The following is a 23,468-nucleotide window of genomic DNA, read 5'->3' as shown; positions in this document are numbered from 1 at the left end:
GGTCATTCTGTGGCCAGGGGAAACTTAGGAGGAGGACAGTGGTGATGGTAAAGTCCATCTCTTCTGTTAGAATTAAATCGTATTATGATCTGCAGTTCAAGGATCACTACAGTTTTGCTAGGCAATACATTATTTGATGACCAAATAATGTAAACTAGATTATAGTTGATTGCCATTAACGTAGAAAGTATTCTGATGGACACTGTCAATTTCACTTATAAGATTTACATCATTTTATTTTCAATGAAATGCTTCTTTTTCATTGAGGCATATGGATAGGAATATCTTTGACAATCACTAGCCTAATTCACGTTGGTTTCTTAAGAGCTAAGCACTGGGCAATGAATGGATCATCTCATCTAAAAGACTGGTTTTTAGCTTTGGGTTTTTTTTTAAATATGTATTTGTATGTTGGGGGCCAAAAACCACGCAGGGCTTACTCCTGGCTTTGTGCTCAGGGATCACTCCAAGAAGGGCTTGGGTGCCTAGGATCAAATCTGGGTCAGGTATGTGCAAGGCAAGCATCTTAACCTCTGTGCTATCTCTCTAGCCCCCTGGGACTGGTTTTTAATCTATGCTTCTTCCTCTTGCCAGGTTTCGGATAAGTAACTCCAGAAAAGATAATGCACAGTAGGGCCGGAGCAGTAGTACAGTGGTAGGGCGTTTGCCTTGCACGCAGCCAACCTGGGTTTGATCCCCAGCATCCCATAAGGTCCCCCATGCATCTCCAGAAGTAATTTCTGAGTGCAGAGCCAGGAGTAACCCCCTGAGCATCACTGGGTGTGACCCAAAAAGAAAAATAAAAGATAATGCACAGAGGACTCTAGGTTGTATTACCACTTTCATGGTTTTGCTTTCATTGTTCAGTATTTGTGGTTGCTGCTACTATTGACCTGTGCATTTTTGAAATTGAAAACTGTCTGCAGAATCATACTTCTTTTTTGTGTTATAGAAACCCCTTTACATTGCAGTGCTCTCAAAGTGAGGGACAAGTACACAAAATGCATGATCACTTGCTACTCGGCAGTCCTCTTCTTAATGTGATCTCTGTTGAGTGAAATAAATTAGTCTCTCCTAATTGAATAATGATGATGACCTAGAATTCCTCTGGTAGTACAAGGAAAATGACTTTTCCCAAGAGACCTCGGTATGGCCAGAATTTGGAGATGAATACTAGACTTGGCATTGTACCTAAGAATCAGAATAACATTTGTAGTCCTTTTTTTTATAAAAAAGACTTGAATACATTTATTTTTGACATTCTTTTGAGGACACATGGAAAAACCAACAACTGATAATGTCAGTTGACATGTTTCCTTGTTCTCATTACAGTTAAATCTATTTATAAGAAGAGTTTGCTTAGCATCCCTGTAGGATGCAGGGGAGGGGTTGGGAGTGCTCACATTCTTTAGATCTTACCAGTGCTAAGGAGAGGAAGGATTAGAAAATCTCTACTATTAACCACATGAAGTTTATATGATAGAAATTCAGGGATTTGGGCAGCTGAATCAAAGGAAAATATCCATGTAAAGTGTATACTAGATAAGGGAATAGGAAAAGATGAGAGAGAGAGAGAACTCATTTTGAGTTCATGTGAATAAGAAAAAAATAATTGAATTAAAATATTGCATAGTGCTAGAGATTGAAGGATAGTCTTCTTACTCTCCAATCTCTCAATTCTCCAGGTTTATATAAAACCTTACATATAAGATTATATATATTTATATATATGAATCGATGGCCTGGAGTGATAGCACAGTGGTAGGGCTTTTGCCTTGCATGCGGCTGACTGAGTTCGATTCCTCCGCCCCTCTCGGAGAGCCCAGCAAGCTACGGAGAGTATCACGCCCGCAAGGCAGAGCCTAGCAAGCTACACGTGGTGTATTGATATGCCAAAAACAGTAACAATAAGTCACACAATGAAATGTTACTGGTGCCCGCTCAAGCAAATCGATGAGCAACAGGATGACTGTGACTGTGAGATGAATCTATAGCACAGCGGGTAGGGCATTTGCCTTGCACTCGGCCAACCCAGGTTCAATTCCTCCATCCCTCTCGGAGATCCCGGCAAGCTACCAAGAATATCTTGCCCACACAGCAGAGCCTGGCAAACTACCCGTGGTGTATTCAATATGCCAAAACAGTAATAACAAGTCTCACAATGGAGATGTTACTGGTGTCCACTCGAGCAAATCCATGAACAGTGCCACAACAGTGCTTCATTGAATATATATGAATCAAATACGTATATATATTTGATTTTTTTATTTGGTTCACGTTTTTTCCTGGGTTTTCAGATGCCCTAAGTCACAAAAATTGAGACTATAAAAGATGATTGCCATGAGCTCTAAGAAATCAGTGGGCCCGGAGGCTTAAGGATTTTGTGTTTGCTTGCTTGTTTGTTTGTTTGTTTGATTGTTTTATCATCCTGCTTATTCTTTGGGGCTTCTCTCAAATGCACAACATGCTGCTTCCCTTCATGAAGAACTAAATTTCAGGCGCAGAGAAAGGCTGAGAGGCTTGCAGTTCCGCGGGCACTGGGTGGAGCAAGAGGCAGGCAGAATCCCACAGCATCCCTGCTTTTCAACTCCTTTCAACCATATTTCTTTTTTCCCCAGCCCCCTCCTCCCTTGTTTCACCCCCCTCCAAGAGACTTTTGTGTTGTTTTCGTCTTTTACCACCCTGCACATTTTGCTCTTTTGTTTTTGTGCTCCCCACTCCCCACCCTCCGCCCCCTACCGTGTTTCCTGATAGAAATCTCACTCATGCATTTCCTTTTTGATTTCAATGGCTTATTCTGTCTTCCTCCTTTTTCTGCCTTCAGTGTTTTTTTTTCCCCCTTCCCTCCCCCCCCCCTTTTTTTTTTGCCTCTGGTCCCCCAAGAGAAAGGCCCACCATCCCGCTGGGACAGGATGACGGTGCTGTGAGCATTCACAGTGCCAGCTCTCCGCACATCTGTGAGGCTTTTGTCCTGGGGCAGAGGAGGATTTGGAATGGTCTGCTGGCTGCGTCAGGGAGACTAGTGGGAAATGAGGTTTGGAGAGAGAGAGGCCACGGGGAGGTGGAAGGAATCGCCAAGGGGATTTGGATGCCTTGGTGTGGGAAGCAAATTAAAGAGGCATGTTGCAAAAGGCAGGTCACATATGACATATGAGTCCTAGCTTGATATTCAAATTGCATCGGCATGAACCGGGGGATCTGCTGGAAGAACCTAAAGGATGAGACCTGGGCAACAAACTTGCACCGTGGAAGGCCGAGACAGACGCTAACTTGCTCAAGTGGTGAGATGTGGACAGTTTCGCTTCCGAGCAAGGCTTCAGCCACTCAGACTGGCAGTTCGAGGTGCTGGAAGGGTCCAAGGATGTGTTGCTCCGAGGGCCCTGTGGTTCCTGGAATTGACTCAGCTGCCAGGGTGTGCTCTCCGGTCTCCAGGGCTACCCCCAGCAGTGTTAGGGGCCTCCTAGGGCTGCACCCAGAGTTGCTGGGGGAGGGGATCTGGTGTTGGGGATTGAACAGGGACTGTCATATTTTGGCACTTGCAATCTCTCAGTCCCACACATGCGTTTTTTTAAAAATGCCTTCATTTCATTTTTAAAAAGTAACTCTGTCCTTAGTATTCTTTTTCTTTATTAGTGGATCACCATGAGGGTATAGTTACAGATTTACATATTTTTGTGCTTGTGTTTCAGTTATACATTGCTTGAGAACCCATCCTTCCACCAATGCCCATTCTCCACCACCGATGATCCCAGTATCCCTCCCACCCCCCAATCCCAACCCCCTACCCCACCCCACCTCTGTGGCAGGGCATTCCCTTTTGTTCTCTCTCTCCTTTTGGGAGTTGTGGTTTGCAATAGAGGTATTGAGTGGCCATCATGTTTGGTCTATAATCTACTTTGAGCTCACGTCTCCCATCCCAAGCGGGCCCTCCAAGCACCCTTCTCTATCTGAGCTGCATTTTCCCCCAGCCTGTGAGGCCGGCTTCCAAACTGTGGAGCAATCCTTCTGGTGCACATCTCTACTATTCTTGGGTGTAAGTCTCGCACTCTGTTCCTTTATATCCCACTAATGAGTACAATCTTTCTGTGTCTGTCCTTCTCTTTCTGACTCATTTCACTTAACGTGATACTCTCCGTGTTGATCCACTTTCTTTGGTATCAACAAACTTAATTCTTACCCACCATCCTATAGTGAAGCCACAGCAGTAGTTATCTCTGTTTGACAAGTGCTAAGAAAGAAAAAAAGAGTCGTTAGATTACTTGTCAAAACTTATACGTAATGTACAATCTCTGCCATCCATATTTCTAACACCCTGCAAGAAAACTGAGCGTGAAGACTGACCCCAGTGTTGAGAACGCTGTCCAGGCAGAGGGCCAGCGGCGAAGGGCAGTGCTTTGCTTCCCTCTACGTGTCATGAAGAAACCTACACCCATATTCCTTTCATGGGGTTCAGAGTTGTTTGCTGACACAGTTGAACTGTGTGAAGAGACTGGACTCTTCGCACCAACCCGGGAAAGGCAGAGAGCAAACTCTTCGTTTTCATATTCAGGAACATCATGAGTTTTCTTGCAGTTAACTTAGTGACCGACCTTCAAATTCCTTAGGGAAAAGACTGTGGTACCCACACAAAGTAGGTTCCAACCCCATGAGTTCCCCATTGATACATTGTGAAGGACTGTGTGGTTCTATTTTTAATTATTTTTTCACTCTTGCTATCCCCTCTCAAACTCTTATATCAGTGCTACTTAGCAGCACACAGAACTATTTATAAAAAAAAAATAGCTCTAGGGGCTGGAGCAATAGTACATCGGATAGGGCATTTGCCTTGCATGCGGCCGGCCCGGGTTCGATTCCCAGCATCGCATATGGTCTCCTGAGTATTGCCAGGGGTGATTCCTGAGTACGGAGCCAGGAGTAACCCCTGTGCATTGCCAGGTGTGACCCAAAAAGAAAAAAAAAGAAAAAATAGCTCTAAAGGGCTGGAGCAATAGTACATTGGGTAGGGCATTTGCCTTGCACATGGCCAATCTGGGTTCAGTCCCTCCCTCAGCAGAGCCAGGAGTAATCCCTGAGCATAACCGGGTGTAACCCCAAAACAAAACCAAAAAGCTCTAAGAGTCCATTGAGGGCACCAAAAGGGGGACAGAAAACTTTATTTTTGTCTTAGGCCGCACCTGACATTCTTCTTGCACTTGCACATGCTTTAGTTTATTATTTGGGAACAAGGGCTGGCCACACCTGACTGTGCTAAGGTCTTTATTCTGGCCCTATGCTCAGGAATCACCCCTGGTCTTTGGGGCGGGGGGTAGGGGGGTAGTGGGCACACATGTCCGTCATGTGCAGATCAAGTGCCTAACCCTTGTACTATCTCTGCAGCACCCCCTCCCCAAGCATTTTAGGGCCGCTTCTTTTTTTTTTTTCTTTTTGGGTCACACCCGGCGATGCACTTGGGTTACTCCTGGCTCTGCACTCAGTAATTACTCCTGGCGGTGCAAGGCAAACGCCCTACCCGCTATGCTATTGCTCCAACCCCAGGGCCGCTTCTTTTGAAATGATTAAAAATGGTACCTGTGCTATTAGTAATAGCAGCCCACTCCTGGTATATTAGCTAGCTGCCTCTCTCCCCCTCTTCATTAGCTTTTTGCCCCCCAGAATTCAAAATATTTTGCTCTCTTGTGATGATGTGTATTGATGGGAGGATAAAGAAAATTCAAATTCATTAGACTCATCATAGCAAGTCAGTTCCTGAACGCTATAACTGGAATTTCTTTTGATATCAATCATGAGCAAAAGCATCTTATTTCAGTGGCAGGCCTGCTCGGCCTCTGCCCGCTGCAGAGGATCCTGCCAACGGCGGCACGGTGAGCAGTCTGAGCCATGCGCCACTGTCAAACGGGATCCGAGGCTCTGGGCATATCCTGGGCTACATTTATTGCTCGGAAATTCTGAGAAGCAAGGTTCTTCCTCTTCCTGGTGCCCACTGTCAGGGTGCAAACCTTTCCTCAAAGATTCAACTGCTTCAGTGTCTTGCTTATGTGGAGCCTGGAACACCAAGGCTTGTGGACTTACTTCGTCAGCAGGTCTGATCTGTCCTATTCAAGAACATCACTGTTGACACTGTCACTGTCATCCCATTGCTCATCGACTTGTTCAAGCGGGCACCAGTAATGTCTCTCATTGAGAGACTTACTGTTACTGTTTTTGGCATATCCAATATGCATGGGTAGCTTGCCAGGCTCTGCCGCTCAGACTCGATACTCTTGGTAGCTTGCTGGGCTCTCTGAGAGGGATGGAGGAATCGAACTCGGGTCAGCTGCGTGCAAGGTAAATGCCCTACCCACTGTGCTATCTCTCTATCTTCATACTCCAGGGAGTTGGGATGATGTCTGGAGTTTATGCAATGCATGTAGAAGGCCCGGGCTCTGTCTTTAGCACCTCATATAACCCCCTTCCCCCAGCAATGAACATTGACGGGAGTTACCCCTGGGAACAGGTGACAAGTGGCCCCCTGAGCATCATAAGGTATTGACCCCAAACCAAACAAAAACGAAACAAACAAAAACATTCTTTTGTGAAGGCAGTGCCGATCATTCTTGTGATTCTTGGAATCTGAACATAATGCTTGATTGCTGGTGGTTATTGGGCCATTGATGGGGAGGGTGTGGTAATAGAGGAAGTGTCCTTATGGAAGAGGATAGAGGAGGTGATCTGATCATCCTCTCACCAATGACATACTCTTTTTCAGTTTTCCAAGGCATTTTAAATCCTGTCCGTTTATGCTAATGGTTGGTTCTTGAACTTATTTTTAATGGGCATTTTCTCTCATTTAGGACCCTCTGAGTTATTGGATATGGAAGACAGTGAAACGTGAGTATTGTCTTTCCTTACCTGGGCTAGATTTTAGTTCTTCAGACTAAATCTAGAAAAATGCAGTCCCCAGGGTCTGCACGGGTGACATAAGTGTCAATTATTAGAAAGTCCATTTACAGTGCCAGTGAGCACCTGCTTTGCATGAGGGTGACCAGAGTTTGAACCCTGGCACTGCATGGTCCTTTTCGTAGCTCCCCCAAGCACTGAAATATGAGTAATCCCTGAGCACCTACAGGTGAAGCTTCAAAATAAGCACACAAAGTCCCCTTTTTTGCTTGTTTGTTCTGGAGTTACACCTAGTGGAGCTCAGGGCTTACTCCTGGCTCTGCAATCAGGGATCATTCCTGGTAGGCTCAGAGGATCATTTGACCCCAGGGATTGAACCAGGTTCAACCGTATGTGAGGCAAACACCCTACTCACTGTACTATAGCTCCAGCTCCACAAAGTCCACTTTTAATTGTTTATAATTATGTGAGGCTACATTTAAAAAAATAAATATATATGTATGTGTGCATATACATATATATGTATATGCACACATACATAAAATAGAAATCAACACAAACTCCTAACTCATCACCCAAACCTTCAGGCAAAATATTTTTGCCTGGTCTTTTGACTTCTGGAAAGTGTGCATAAATCCAATTGCCTTCTCATTCACCCATCACATTGACTATTTCCCAATAATTTCTCAACAGTGCCCCCAGAGCCCCCACTCCCAGTGTGTAAAGAAGCAGATTTGTGCTTTGTCTTGAATGAACAAGTTGCGTATAACCATTGCAAAACAGGGGCTGTGCACTTGTGTTGTGCAGTCATTGGTTGTACCAACCATGTGTGTTTCTGTGTTGGGTGCAGAAGAAAAAATCCAGGTTAAAAGTCTTCTACTCTGGGGTGACCTCCAAATGGATGATGCTGGTCCTCTGCTCTCAGCTATGGTCCCCTAGGTAGCAAATGGCATAGCATCGAATCCTCAGTATGGAAGAACTCCAGAAGTTTAAAGAAACTCAGAAAGAGTTAAAGATGGGTGGGGGGGGGCAGGTGGGAATTGACTAAGTGGGGATAGAGGACCCCGATAGCAGAAATGTTAAAAGAATGGAAGAAAAGGGGTCCAAGTTACTAGATGTGGAAGAAATGTCCACAGTTGAGCGGAGTTCATTCGCAGATGGCACATCCTGTCTACTAAGGTTGACATTTCAGCCCACGTGCTTTCTCTAAGTGCGTTTGGAGCATTTGACTTGCTCCGGCACTTTGGCACTAGCATCTTTTCCATTCCAAACTCACTGGAAGCACCTTCTCCCTCAAGTGCCTGCTGGAGAGGGGGATGGAGGTACTTCCGGGAACCACCTTCCACAGCCAGTGGCCGCTCTCAGGTCAGCTGCCCTCGTAGGTGCCTGCCCTCCTCTCCTGTCAGTCCCCACCAGAATGGGAGGCACAGGGATGGTTGGCCTCGTTCTGTGGAGTGGAGTGCCCAGGAGAGAGTGCTCTGAGCCCAGGGGAGGTCTGCCGAACACTGTGTGAAGCAGCAGCAGCGAGTGCCAGTGGATCTCCTGCACTGCTCCTTGATGATTCGTCTTGGATGTTCTGACTTTGCCCAGATGCCCACACAGACTTGCTTCCCAGTGCCCAGACCCAGCTACAGCCATAAGTCTATTTACGGGGGCCAGAGTATCAGGACACCAAACACCAGCGGTTTCAAATAAGACCACACAGACCTGGGAACCAGGGCTTTAGAAAAGTGGCCGGAGTCAGATAGAAGGACCTGTGGGAGACTGACTAACTCATAGCTCTTTTCTTTCTTTCTCTTATTTTGGGCCTTACGCATGGCCGACCCGGATTCGATTCCTCCATCCCTCTCGGAGAGCCCGGCAAGCTACCGAGAGTATCCCTCCCGCATGGCAGAGCCTGGCAAGCTACCCGTGGCATATTCGATATGCCAGAAACAGTAACAACAAGTCTCACAATGGAGACGTTACTGGTGCCTGCCTGCTCGAGCAAATCGATGAACAACAGGACAACACTGCTACAACAGTGCTACAACAGTGCTATAGTGCTCTTCTTTGGGGCCATGCTTGGCAGGTTTGATGCTCAGGGTTTATTCCTGGCTCTGCACTCAGGCTCCAGGAAATATTTGGGATCGAATCTGCGTAGGCCACAGGCAAAGCAAGCACCCTACCCACTCTACTACTGCTTGGACCCACTAAGAACTATTTTAGGGTCTTTAGGGTCGGTAGTTCTGCTGCCTCCCAAACTCAGCCCCCTTTAGGGCCGTCCAGAAATGTCAGGAGCAGGGGTCTGAGGCTGCCCTACTCCCTCCCCTTTGCCTCCACCCCCACCCCCACCCCTGCCTCCAGCCCCTTGATGGGTGGTTTCCCGTTTCATCTTTGATTTAGGGGTGAGACTGCACTGCACAAGGCTGCCTGCCAGCGGAACCGGGCCGTGTGCCAGCTTCTGGTGGACGCAGGAGCATCTCTGAGAAAGACCGACTCCAAGGTAACTCCAAGAGTGAGTGCAAACATCCTCCCTCTGAGAGAGGATGCGGGCAGGGTTGTCTTCCCTGGGGCCCCGGAGCAAAGGCGTCCTTTCTGTGTGTATGGAAGTGCCTAGAGCTATGGAAAAAGGAGGAAAAAATAAAGTGCTTGATTTAGAGAAACTGCAGTTTAAACTTAAACACACAAAGGGAGGAGGCGTGCTCGCCTCCGAGGCTACAGAGCGTTCTGAGCGCACGGGGGACGTGGAGGTGGTCCCTGAATGCCAGCGTCGCAGAGACTCTGTGCCCAGGACTTGGAGCTGGTGAGGGAGAAGCGCTTTTGGGAATTCTCCTTCAGCTAATGAGTCCAGTTGAACTTAAAACCGATGCTTCATGTCACCCTCAGATAGGGGTGCCAAAGTCATGGGCACAGGTTGCCAGAAGCAGGCCCCAGCTCTGAATACGTTACAGTCTTCAGTCTGTTGCATGTATGTGATTTCTTTATTGTCTAATATTAGAATCATCCAAAAATTACTTCAGTAAAAGGAAATTTGGAAAAATTGTCATATCTTGGAGTGGAGCAATAGCACAGCGGGTAGGGCGTTTGCCTTGCACACGGCCGACCCAGGTTCGATTCCTCCTCCCCTCTCGGAGAGCCCAGCAGTCTACTGAGAGTATCCTGCATGCACAGCAAAGCGTGACAAACGACCCAAGGCATATTCAATATGCCAAAAACAGTAACAAGTCTCACAATGGAGACGTTACTGGTGCCCACTCAAGCAAATTGATGAGGAGTAACAGGATGACAGTGATACAGTTATATCTCATCATGGGAACTTTAAGTTCTTGATTGAGGGTTTACTAAGCCATGTGTTGCTAGTTGAGCCTTTGTCTTGTTTATTTATTTGTTTGTTTGTTTATTTATTTTTGGTTTTTGGGTCACACCTGACAATGCTCATGGGTTACTCCTGGCTCTGCACTCAGGAACTACCCCTGGCGGTGCTCAGGGGACCATATGGGATACTGGGAATCGAACCCGGGTCGGCTATGTGCAAGGCAAACGCCCTACCTGCTGTGCTATTGCTCCAGCCCCTTCTTTTTATCTCTTGAGCTTAGTTGGTTTCTGTGTTACTGTAACACCGAATTGGGTGTGCTTCAGCTGAGTTGTTAGTATTACGGAATTTGGAAGTGCCACCTGGCCACATGTGTGGCTACATGCTCTAGAAACTTGGGTGTCTGTAAACCTGGGTCAATGGATGAACTAACATAGGAGCTATGGGATGTGGATGTGGCTGCCAGGGCTTTCAGAAGTACAGAGAGGGAGAAGTACAGCAGGGTCAGGGGGGGGCTGCCCACCCCAACTCTGAGAGACTCAGAGTTCTCAGCTGAAAACTGGTGTACCTGGAATTTTCATGGGTTTGGTGTCTCTGCAGAGATTAGTCCTGAAGCAGTAGAGTTGAGCCATTGGCATGGCAGCTACTGTGGGGTGTGGGTGTGGCTGCGAGAGCTTCAGCCCGGTGCGGACCTGGACACCCCCTTCCCAAGAGTGCTCCAGGTTTTAAGCCAAGAGACTGGCATATCCATGAATTTTAGTGGTTTGGCTTGCATATCTTTGAGATTTAGTCATGAATTTGCAAAACTGAGCTGATAGATGAATTTACACAGTGGCGGCTGTGGGATATGGGCGTGCCTGTCAGGGCGCCCAGAAATCTGGGGGCATGGAGTAATCAGCCCAAATATTAATTTAGCATTTTTGATACCCAACCCAGTGCTGTTTCAGCAAATCAGTTCTTCTTTGTGGAGAAAAGACTCCTAACCGCAGCATGAAGGGTCAGAACAGAGTGGCAGAGCTGATTTTTATGTAGACTCTATAATCTGCTTTATTGCCTCCCAGTGATACCCATGGCACCAGGGCTTGAATAAAGAGGGGAGAGGGGAGGAAAGAGAGAGAAAGAGAGAGAGAGAGAGAGAGAGAGAGAAAGAGAGAGGGGGAGGGAGGGAGGGAGGGAGGGAGGGAGGGAGGGAGGGAGGGAGGGAGGGAGGGAGGGAGCAGGGGGAAGAAGGGAGGGGGAGGGAGGGGTAGAGAGAATACACAGGCACTTGCTTTGCATACATCAGACTCTGGTGGTGTGATGGAGTGACCCCCAAAGAACAGAGTTTGCAGCCCATGAGCACCATCAGTTGTGGCCCAATTCCCTCACCCTCAAAAAGCTTTGTTAATATCTTAATAATATGATAAGATAGCACTGCTCTGACATGTATGAAGACTTTGATTAGAAAATGTCAATAAGTTGAAGTAAGTAGAAATTGTTGAGGAGCATTCAGCTCAGGCTGCACTATCAGTTATTCCTGCACATAGGCAGCCCCCAGAAAAAGACTTGGAAAATGGAGTGAAGGAGGACTTGTAGTTTAGAGAGTTTAGGGAGAGGAAGAGATGGGAGAGAAAAGAGGAAAGAGAGACAAAGGAAAGAGAGAATGAGAGACATCATTTGCATAGAACATTCAGATTATATCAGCTTTTAAACACTCTGATAGACTCTAAGGAAGGACAACCCACTTAACTATAAAGGGTTGCAGAGATGTTTAATGTATAGATGAAAACTCCGTTATTCAAATACTGAGTAACCGGTGTTTGGGGGTCACTGATTGTATCCAAGAAGCTCAAATAAATGACATAGGTGTCAATAACAATTAGCTCTTTTAGTCTCCCAGTGGTGTTCAGTCTTTGATGGCATTCACTTTATATTCCGCTTACGTTGCCCATGGTGAGTCACACTTTGCTCTCTGACAGGGGTGCTGCATTGGGTCCCTCTCTATTACCTCTGCAGCCCACCTGCACTCTTGCTCTCTTACAACATCCCCGGAGGCCCAATTTCCCCACTGTCTATAAAGTCACGGAGTCAGCCCTGTGTCTCGCCTGTGTGCTGCCTGTCTGGCTAGATAATTAGGAAAACTCGTTGAAAAGGCAGCCAAGTGCTCAGTACGATATTCTCTCCAGGTGTTGTTTGCCACCAGGTTCCTTGTTATGGAACTTGACTGAGAAGCACGAACTTACAGGCATCATCAAGGGAGTCCAGGATTTGGGGTAGAGATGATCTTGCTGGATCAGCTGCAGGGAGCTTGCCTGTTTATCACACAAAAACCTGGTCATAGACTCAGGTCAACCCAGGTCATAAAAAGAAAGGGAGAACCCCAAGAGTTAGGAGAACTAACAAAACACTGGACAGGAGACCTGGTCCCTGGCAAGATACTTTATGTATCTTTCTGGTTTTTTTTTTTAATAGAATTAGTAGACTTAATATGCTTTAAAATTTTTTCCTGTTTTTGTGTTATGTGTGCATAGGCTTTTCATTGAAATGTAAATGGATCTGTTTACAATATTTCATATATAAAGTACACATTATATACTTGTGTATGACTTTCTATATAATCATTTTAGTTGTAAGTATAGTGCATTATCACCTGGAAAATTCTAGCCATGCAGAGAAAATACAAAAGAAATTGCTAGAAATTTCACAATCAAGTCTCTAAGTGTTGTTAAAATTTTAATGATTTCTCTTCACAGGTAAGAATGTCTGATTTGGGGTCTCATTATTTTAAGTAATGAGTTAGAAGAACTAACAAAACACTGGACAGGAGAGTCATATTATATCTACTATAGTATAGATTAAGTTTTCAACTTGCTGCTAGGTTCTGATTGCATGCCAGATAAAGGAATGTGTCTATGCTTTCTCAATTTTAGAGATCTTCCATTTTTTGCCTTTATCATTTGATGCCAGGAGAAAGCTCAATGTGGTCACTATGACTGAACTCTCTCCAGATTTCTTTTCTTAAAAACCCCAGCTGCAATACCTTGAGAATATATCTTTAAAAAAAAACAGCTCTTTAAAAACCAACTCTAATAAATATCCACCTCTCCAAATATTTAGGCTGAGTTTTAACTTCATTAATAATGAAGCAAAGACAAAAGAGTCAAATTTGATATTGTTGAAAAGAACTATTTTTTTGTCTATTGATTTCTTTTTATTAGTCAATCACATGAGTTACAGTTACAAACTTGTGAACTTTCATGTTTGCATTTTGTTTATATCCCTCCACCAGTGCCCAGTCCCCTCCACCAATGTTCCCGGTATCCCTCCCACCCTCCCACCACATCCCCCCCACCCACCCCACCTCTGTGGCAGGGCATTCCCCCTTGTTCTCTCTCTCTCCTTTTGGGTGTTAAGTGAAATGAGTCAGAAAGAGAGAGACAGACATAGAAAGATTGCACTCATCTGTGGAATATAAAATAAAATAACAGAATAGGAGACTAACAGCCAAGAATAGTAGAGATAAGTACCAGGAGGTTGGCTCCAAGGCTTGGAAGCTGGCCCCACATGCTGGAGGAAGGGGCAGCTCACATAGAGAAGGGAACACCAGGTAAAGCGTGGTTTGAGGACCCGCACGGGATGGGAGATGCACTCTGAAAATAGAATATAGACCAAACATGAAAAGAACTATTATAAGAACATTAAGTTAGTGTCTAAATGTTAAATTCTAACCAAATAAGTAATATTGTATGAGTTCAAACCATTGTCACTTCCCTTTGGTCCCATTCCACATACCCTAGTAGACATACCCTAATAGCAACAAACGCAACTTAGGTCACCGCTATCCTCTGTGAGTGCTGAGAAGGCTTGAATAATTTTTGTTAAATTTATAAAATGGTTTATTTGTTACAACGATCATGCCTCTCTACCTTTCCCATAAAATTTAATACCTCTCTCTATAAATTTATCATTGAACCAAAATTAGAAGTTTCAAAGAGTGTTAAATAATTGTCAATATGAAGGGGCTGAAACAATAGTACAGCACATAGGTTGTTTGGCTTGCACACGGCCAATCCAGGTTTAATACCCAGCACCCTGTATGATCCTTCAAGCATTGCCAGGAGTAATTCCTGTGTGTAGAGCCAGGAGTAACTTCTGAGCACCACTGGGAGTGATCCCCACACACACAAAAAAATAGTATTGATAAGCATCCTAGAGAATCTTGAATTCTCTCATTGCTCTCATTTATTGTATGTGTGTAGGCATGCCATCATATTAAGTTGCAAGAGATTATAGGATCATTAAAAATAGCCCTGTAGGAGAGCATTTAAGACATAGAAAGGTGGATATATTACTAAGCAAAACAAAACAAGAGTAGCACATAAGTATGGTTTACTCTTTCTATAAAAGTAATGCATCAAGCTATAAAAAGGCAAAATAATTACTCTATGGAAGGTTAATAGCAGTTTTCTTAGTTTAAAGGAATTATTGGTGATTTTATGTTCCTCTTTATGCTTTTCTACTTACCCAAGTTCTCTTTAATCAGCATCCATCACTTTTATAGTTTGAAGTTGACTCATATTTTTTTGGAGAAAAAAATATGTCTAAGTCAGGTGGGGCAGGGGTAGGAGCTTAACTAAAGACTTTGAAACCCTTTTAGACAGTTTATGACTATCTTTCCTCTGAGTTTCTGCTTTATTCTTCGCAGAGATTGTTGTAAGAGGAAGAAGCCTAGATATTTGCATGCCTGGTTTTCTATTCATCTACACAATAATGTCTTTCTCCCTTCTTCCAGAATAGTTCAGGCTTCAAAAAAATCACCATGCCACAGTTTTCCTTCTGTGGGATCAAACTTGGGGAACCCTAACTGTAAACCCCATGCATCCAAAGTGGCATTCTCTCTCACTTGTTTAGCGCTGTGTCTATTTCAGACAATAGGTGTCAGAGGATCTGGTGACCACTAAATACACGTGGGAAGATCCTTATTGTGAGTGATCCTTGAGGATCTTTGCTTCTGTCATTTTGTTTTCTCTCACCCCAAGTGTTTGTGTCTCTCCTTCTTGTTTCGCCTGCAGGGTAAGACACCTCAAGAAAGAGCACAGCAGGCTGGAGACCCGGATTTAGCCGCTTACCTAGAAAGTCGCCTAAACTATAAGATCCTTGGCCACGAGGACCTGGAAACTGCTGTTTGACCCTGCTCGAAGGGTCAGGAGGACCTGAATGAGCATATCACCCGTGCCCTCCCGGCGACCGGGCCACCTCCCTGGAAGAAGCTGATGGAATCCATATATCTGTCTCTCTCCTGCAAGGATCTCTCTCTGAGGCCATACCACCAGTTTCTAAGGGCTACCAAGATGTCCAACGGAACCTGATAGCCCACTGAGGATGAGGCAGGGTACCTGGAGATTTGTGGAGTTGTGAGTTCCACAAAATTCGATCCTTATTGCTTACAGCAAGTAGCATGAACTTCTGTGTTCACCTGTCTAATTTATTTTAAAGAGTCAAAGGACATTCGCACAAAAGGCACTGCTCCCCTCCTCCCCCTATGCATTCGCCCTCTCCCCGTACCACACAATTCTACTGTAACTACCCATCGATTAAAAAAAAAAAAAGAAAAAAGATGGTATGATCCCTTTACATTCAGTCTTTGAAGACCTCAAGACTGTCTGAAGGTCTTTGCTAACCCTCCGGATGTTCTGCAGAAATGTTAACTGTCAAACCGCTTCCATTCCCGAGACTAAATATCCCAAGAGGACTTCGTGACTCTTTGCATGTCTCCTCTCCTTCCTTCCCCAGTCCCTCTTCATTCTGTAGGAGCTGGGAAGTGCCGCAGGAATCCTGCCCGTTTGTGAGCTCTGTCTCTGAGGTGCAGTGACGTGGCTTGGGAGTTGTCTCTGCGGAGAGGCCCCTCCTCCGAGAGGTTATACCCAGGGATCTGCCAAGGTTGTGGCCCCGGGGCCCAGGAAGGACGGGTCTGCTTGGGCTGTCTGCACAGCTCCGTACTGCCTCTCTGTAGCCATCTTTGCCTTTTGCTGCAATCGAGACGACAGTGGTTTAAACACAGGCCCAGGGCTGGTTTGCAAGAACCGCTCGGCTTTAAGTGCTGTCGAAATTGCAGAGCAGAAAACCATGTGTGGGAACTGCGGTTGCAGGAAATGGAGCACTAGGACAGCATTCACTGCTCAGCTTTCCCGAGTGAGGCTAGAAAGGCAGGCTCAGTGACTTGAAGGGAAACAGCAAAAGCAAAAGTAGCAACATATGTCAAAATAATGCACTTGAGCAAGAAAACAGCCAAGGGAATATTGCACGGAGACTAATAAGTATAGACTCCGGGGTACAGTGGTGAGGGGGGGTGCATCTTAGGTTTTCCTTTTAAGTTTCTGATTTTCATTCCCCAGATTAGCCTTGTCCTTAAGATGCAGGCTTATGTTCTGAGTTTCACTGCCAGTCTCCAGAATGCTTGGATCTTTTTCATGGATGTCTCACCTACTACACGGCCAGTCCCATGGTCACACCTGTGAGCACTGAAGCCCAACTTTTCACATCTGGGGTAGCCGAATCCATCCTTTTCTCTATTTTTCCCTTTCAGAAAGTTCTTTGTGCAAAGTATGACGATGGCAACCTTGCCAGAAGGGTTGCTAGGTCCTGCCCTAGACCTCTTGACATTTTCTGGCTCCTCTGTTAGGGATATCTGTGTTCACCAAAATATCAGGAGGAATAAGTCTTTCCACTCGGGGTGAAAATAGCAACTTGATGTGGATTTAAATCCAGAAAGAAAGCATTTCCTGCAGGTGTTCATTTCACTTGAGACAAGCTGGCACCTTTCACTTTGCTGTCGGACACAAGGAGAGGGTGTCCCTCGTTTGTTTGCATGTGAACTTGCGTGATTGGTTCTCTGTTTTAAATATAAAAGTCCGTGGTGGCATGTGACTTATCTGAATCCCACTTGGGCCACGTAGCACCACATTGAAAGGATGGATGTGCCTTTATGCGGGAAGCAGCAGTCACGTCTCGGAAGGCAACGGGGACTTGGTCTTTCCTGGTTCATTTCAGAACCCAATGATGTCTAGATGTGGAAAACTGGGTTGTGAGTAATCTATTTTGAATACATATGCCGAGACATTGAACCATCTTTAGGGTTTTTACAGTGAGGAAAGCAGGGACTACAGTAGATTGTTTCCAGAAGCTGGAAAATATATGTTCCAGGAGAATCGAATCACTGGGAATTTTTCAGTTGGTGAGACTGTCAAGGAGATGTTGTGATGACAGAAATATAATCCTTAAAACAGACTGACTCTGGTTTTGAATGGTGCCTTCCATTCCCTAGATGGAGCCAAACATTTGGCCACGCAACCCGTCTCTGCTGCCATGGCTGGGATGAAGGACTCTTTTTTTCACCACCTCCCCTCTCATATTTCTCTGCGATGCCTCAAAGAAGCCCAAAGGAAATTTAGGGTACAGGTGGCTGTGGGCCAATTCAAATAGCTCCAATTGAAGTCACTAGTAAATCCCTGCTATGAAAATAAATGAGGTCCCAACTACTGTAGGGGTCCTGGTACATTTGGAAATCATTCAAAAAAAAAAGAGGCATTAAAGTATTAAAGTTCTGCATTATTGATGGGGAGCAATATAGTACAAGGCATATATCTCTTTGGAAAAGCAAACACCCCTAGGACGTGAACTTTCCAACAAATGAATATCAAAATATGAGCCAAATAGTTACATATTTAATAGCTTCAACATTAAATCTACCTCCTGGAGCATATTTATTTTTAAAATTAAGCACTGCATGTGACAGTCTGGGCTTTAGGAAAAGCTAAGGCCATATGTTCCAGGAGTTTGCAGCTCAACTTAGGTATATAGTATCTTCTTTAATGGGCCATCAGGAAGCATCGGAGCAAATGGTCTGGCTCTGCTCCAGAAACTCACATAACTTTAATTTAAAAGACATAAAACTATATAGCCATAGAAATGTCATTTTCTCCTAAGCCCACAGAGGCAGGAAGACAGTGAAAAGTGACATTCCTCTGTGTTTAACTCAGAGATCTTTGTGTGGTGGTATTATCTGCTCTGGGGTTCCATTTTTAGATGACGCTGGTACAAGCACAAGAAATAGGGAGGTATTAAAAGATATTTCATAATCTTAAATGTAATTATGTTGGAAGTCTTCTGCAGTATTGCACTTCAAATGAAATAGAACTCAGTAAAGCTAAGCATGATCACATTAAAAGACTTGATAAAGAACAGATGCTAAGCAGGAAATAAACACCATAGCTAGGTATTTAACTTAGAGAGTTCTAGTTGCCTCTGCAGAGGTGATCACATGAAGCCAATGTGATTGTTGAAATAGAACTTAGCTGGCAATGACACAGCCATGAGCTTCTTGATGACTGAAGGCAAACATCACCTATTCAACTTCTTCTTCTTAGAGTATCTCGTACTCTCTACTTAGAGAATATCTGTTTGCACTGATTCTCACCAGATATTGATTTTCATTTCTGTATTTGCTAACAGGATTTTATTTACTAGACACCTCAGAATGTCTATCCCTTAGAAAATGTGGGCCTGCCATTGTGTGCTGTTTCGTAATAACTTTATTTATTTATTTTTTCACAATTGAAGTAGAACCTGCCTTTTAGAAAAAGTCCAGGGCCAGAGAGATTGTGGATAGGGTTTGTGCCTTGCATGTGGCTGACAAGGTTTAATCTCAGGCACTCCATATGGTTCCCAGAGCCTTCAGGAGTGATCTCTGAGCACAGAGCCAGGAGTAAGTCTTGAACACCACCAGATGTGACCCCAAAACATACAAAGAAGTCCAAATGCTGATGCCACAAAAGATTTCCCCATACAAGGTGTTTCACTGTGCTGGGGTAGGGCCTTCCATCACACTCTCCAGACACAATGTTAGCTTTCATCAACACTGTTGTATGTTAAGTAACAAAATATCTGTGTACTCATCAGCCCCCTGCCACCACACACATTATATAGAAATGTATTTATTTGTGTGCATACCTGTGTATATATACTATACATACATAATGCTTAAATTTGAAAGAAACTCTTAAGAAGCATGCTAATAATATCTCTGTATAGTTAACACCATCAGGAAAGATAAGGTAACAGAGTTTCCATTCTTCTTTCTGGTCTCCATAAGTGTGAAACTTGGTTCAATTACTGTAGCACTCAAAAGACACATGACATCCACCATTACCTGTGTCATAAAACCCATCCCCTTCAGGTCTTGTCATAGTTGCAATCTTTCATGAAACGGAAAACTACCTGAGCACAAAGTCTTGTTTCTGCTATTTGGAGATCTCAAGTAGAAATTTGCTGTTTTGAAGGTGCATATGGCACTTGACAAAGGTACTAACACTTGCAGTACTATCACTCCGTTGCTAACTCCTTTGCAAAGGTACTAACACTCCATTGCTAAACGATATTTAACTTCAGGCAAGCTACCGTCCTGCTGTCAGAAAGGTGTAGCAACTTGGCAGCAGGCTGAAGTCAGACTCCATTCCATGACTTCCCTCAGTCAGTTAATGAAACCACTGAGAACAGCATGACATTTTACTCAATTATGCTACTTAAAAATAAAAATAGCTCATTGTTAAAATGGCTCATCATAGTCATCAAATAAAACTACTAATTGCTCCACTTAAATGGATTTTTTTTCATTTTAGAGAAGAGGAAGAACATCTATTAAATCAGGAAGATTTTTGATTAAGCTTTAGCATTTACTTATTATAAAATAGCTTGTCTCAACAGGACCATTGCTGAATATCTCAACTTTATCATTCTCTGAATTCTGTATTCAGATGATTTTAGCCCTATCACTTTTTCTCTTGCCCAATCTCTCAAATGGACATTGGCTGCTTTTCTTTTCTGTATTCTCCTCATCCAGTGGTTCCTTTCATATTCTAATGACAGCAATGGTCCCGCTCCTGGACTAGGACCCACTAACCTTCTCTAATTTTGTTATACAACTGCTATAATCTCCTTCAGATCACTGTATCACTGTCATCCCATTGCTCATAGATTTGCTTAAACAGGCACCAGTAACGGCTCCATTGTGAGACTTGTTGTTGCTGTTTTCGGCATATCAAACACGCCACAGGTAGTTTGCCAGGCTTTGCCGTGGGGCGGGATACTTTCAGAAGCTTGCCGGGCTCTCCAAGAGGGATGATGGAATTGGACCCGGATGGAGGAATTGAACCCGGGTTGGCCGCGTGCAAGGCAAATGCCCTACCTGCTGTGCTATTGCTCCAGCCCCTCCTCCAGATACTGTGTTCAAAAGCGATCAGAGTCTAGTTGCCCTCTGAGAGAGGGACACATTCTGTCCAAAGGATCTACAGATACCCACTGATCTTGATCATATCACTCTATGGAGGGACACATTCTGAGAAGTAATCTGCAATGAAGATTAGTCTTAGTTGTTCACTTATTTTTTATTGTTTAAGTTTTGGCTTTGGGGCCATCCCCGGCATGTGCAGGGGTTACTCCTGACTCTGCACTCAGGAATGCCTCCTGGTGGACTGCCAGGGATTAAGCCAGAATCAACTGTGTGCAAAGTAAATGCCCTACCCACTTGGGTCCATGTTTGTTTTTAATTTTTTTAAAGGTTTCTAAATGGCATGTCCTCTTTGTTACCTGAAGAGAGTACATAATCCTGGTGGCTTCTTCCATTATGAAATCTACCTTAAAATCCACTTTTTTTTTTCCTCAAAAATTTCCCCTTGAAATCTTCCTGGATGGTTAGATTATAGATGTTTTAATCCACGTGGTCATCTGTGGATCTTAGGCTGTCTTTTTTTTTTTTTTTACAAGAAATCTAAACATAGGGCCAGGAGCAGTGCCTCACAGAGTCTACTCTGCCTGGTCATCCAGCCACAGAATTCATTCCAAAGATAAAACCAACAACGACAAAATAACAATACTATTGTTATTATTATTTAAGTATTCAAGCATTACCTTTTAAAGTAGTAATTTGAAAATTGGATGGTGTTCTAGAGGTGGACAGAGTCCAGAGTCAATTTATGTACACATTCAGTCATTATAGGCGCAGCCAGATGTTCACAAATCAATCATACATTCATGCATTAAATCATGTATAGTTTAGATGTGCTTATTTAATACTCTGATGCAGGTATCATACCAAGGATATAAGCAGGAATGCCAGAAATAAAATTCTTGGCATCATGGCAGTCTAGGAGAAAAGATGAATTCCAATGTGATGAGTTCTATGTAGGAAGAACCTCTGGAGATTTGAGGGGCAGACGTTAGGAGTCAGGCAAACCTTTCGAGTGCCAGTCACTCTGTAACTAACTGCATTCTAGTTCTGTGAAATGTGAAGTGATTCTATAAAGAGAAAGAATTTATTTTTCATTTACTTTTCTTTGCATATTGATACCAAAATAAATTAAATTTAAAAAATGAATGTTGACACTCTTATTAATAGTAAGACTCAAAAATGAAGACTTTTAAGATGAGACACAAATAAAAACTCTTTCTCAAGGACAGAACTAGAAACAATAGGCAAATTTTATCCTAGGCTTGAAATAAATATAAAAATAAGAGTTTATATTTTTCCCAACAGTGGAGTGGGAACCCTTACATAGTTGTAAACTTCCAGCCACTGTTCTGTTTTTTGTTTTGCTTTAAATTGAGATAGAGTGGAAATGATCATTGACTGATGTTGGATTCAAAATTGTCATCCAAGAAAAAATGAAATTAAAATTTCTGAGTTTTTCAAAGTAATCTTAAAAGAACTGCTAATCATAAAGAATTTTAACAATCATAAAATGTTAATATATTTAAAATCACTTTTTTGTGACAGGCTATAAAATTTGGAGAGATTGGCCTTTAGTTAGCTTTAGAAACTTAAGCCAATGAAGCATGAATTTAAAAATTAGCGGGCATAAAAAAGCATACTTAGAAGTATAACTTTACTCCAGAATACTTCTTGAAGCATTATATAAGTCTTGGTGAATGTTCTCAGGCGTTCTTAAGTGAAGTCATATTAGAAATCTGTTTTACTATTTATCCAATAAAAAAGTACTGTGATTTGATAGCCAGAATTAAATGTAATCTAATATATAACCACAGGAGAAATTTCTGCCTAAGAGATATTTGGGAGCCAAGTGAATATAAATGAGAGTCAACTAAGAAAAATGCCTTGGCTTTAGCTACTGGCATGATAATTGCAAGGGAGAGCTTTACCCATAGATCTGCGATTCTACTTTTCCCCTTTCTCCCTTTTTTTCAAACATTAAGTATCTTGAGTCAAATGGCATCTGATACGAGATATTTTCGTGGTAGAAAAATGAAAACTCTCTTCTTTTTCAATTCTTTACTCAAATGTAGTTTTAAATAGAAACTCGTTTAAGTCACTCAAATCTCCGCTGATTATTAATAACATTTCAATAAATTAAAAATAATATTGTTTTGATATTCTTACAGGAGCTTTAGTATTCTATGCATTTGAACACTTCTGAGTTTTAATACAAGCACCTGAGGGAGATAATTCATAGAATGCATTTCAGGTAAATAAACAAATTTCAGAGCTGATTTTATCATAGCCAGAACTAAGAAATTAAAGAATACTTTGTCTACAGTATATTTTTCCTATGTAAATTCCAGCATAGCCTGCAATGCATCAATAATTTAATTTTCCATAATTTAGAATGCACCTCCTTGAAAAACTTCTTATCTGAAATCCCTCAGCAACGTTTGGTTAAACGTGAGAAGAATATGAAGTAAAAAAAAAATGAGAATTTTGCTATCAGAGGCTTATAGGTTGGACATATTTTCAGAGTGGGGATGAGGGGTAGGAAAAGGTCAATGTTTTGGTGCCAGAATGGGTTTCTCGAGAAGAAATAAAACTTATACATGATTTTCTAACTGTTGATTCATGACATACAAAAGCAGCATTTATTTCTGTTCTTGGAAATCACTATTGGAATGATTGTTTCAGAACGACACATCAGACAGTGTTGAGGATGGTCTTGCCATTCAGGACTCCACTGCTCTAAATTTCTGAGTGTATATAAAAATCTTTCATACATAGTCACATCCACAGGGGTATCATTAATACACTTTGGGAAAGTGGGAAGAACAAATAGGTCTGTGATACTCTGAAATTCTGCTACAGCCAAAGGCAGTTGGTGAATACATAGAAGAGGAATGTTTGAAGAATAGGCAAAATCAGATTAGGAAAGAATTATTGGAGAAGACAGACTAGAAGTAGGATGGAGACTCAGATTCTATAGGGGAAACAATTTGTAGAATGAAACAAGGAGAGAAGAGATCATGTATGAAAAGGAAG

At 43.2% G+C, this 23,468-nt stretch overlaps 1 protein-coding gene across 11 annotated transcripts in view; it reads left to right on the top strand.

Annotated features, from left to right (window-relative positions):
* Positions 1-20,965, top strand: part of DGKI (diacylglycerol kinase iota) — a 482,969-nt gene extending 462,004 nt beyond the window's left edge. For all 11 annotated transcript variants that reach the window (XM_055142753.1, XM_055142758.1, XM_055142729.1 and 8 more), the window contains 3 exons: positions 6,831-6,867; positions 9,262-9,361; positions 15,223-20,965. In XM_055142753.1, coding sequence (XP_054998728.1) covers positions 6,831-6,867; positions 9,262-9,361; positions 15,223-15,339 — 254 coding nt within the window. In that variant the 3' untranslated portion in view covers positions 15,340-20,965. The remainder of the gene's footprint in view (positions 1-6,830; positions 6,868-9,261; positions 9,362-15,222) is intronic.
* The last annotated feature ends 2,503 nt before the right edge of the window (positions 20,966-23,468 follow it).

This window comes from Sorex araneus, chromosome 1 (genome assembly GCF_027595985.1).
Source record: "Sorex araneus isolate mSorAra2 chromosome 1, mSorAra2.pri, whole genome shotgun sequence".
NCBI lineage: Eukaryota > Metazoa > Chordata > Mammalia > Eulipotyphla > Soricidae > Sorex > Sorex araneus.
Note: the sequence above shows the minus strand (reverse complement) of the source record. Positions and strands in the feature narration are given on the sequence as shown.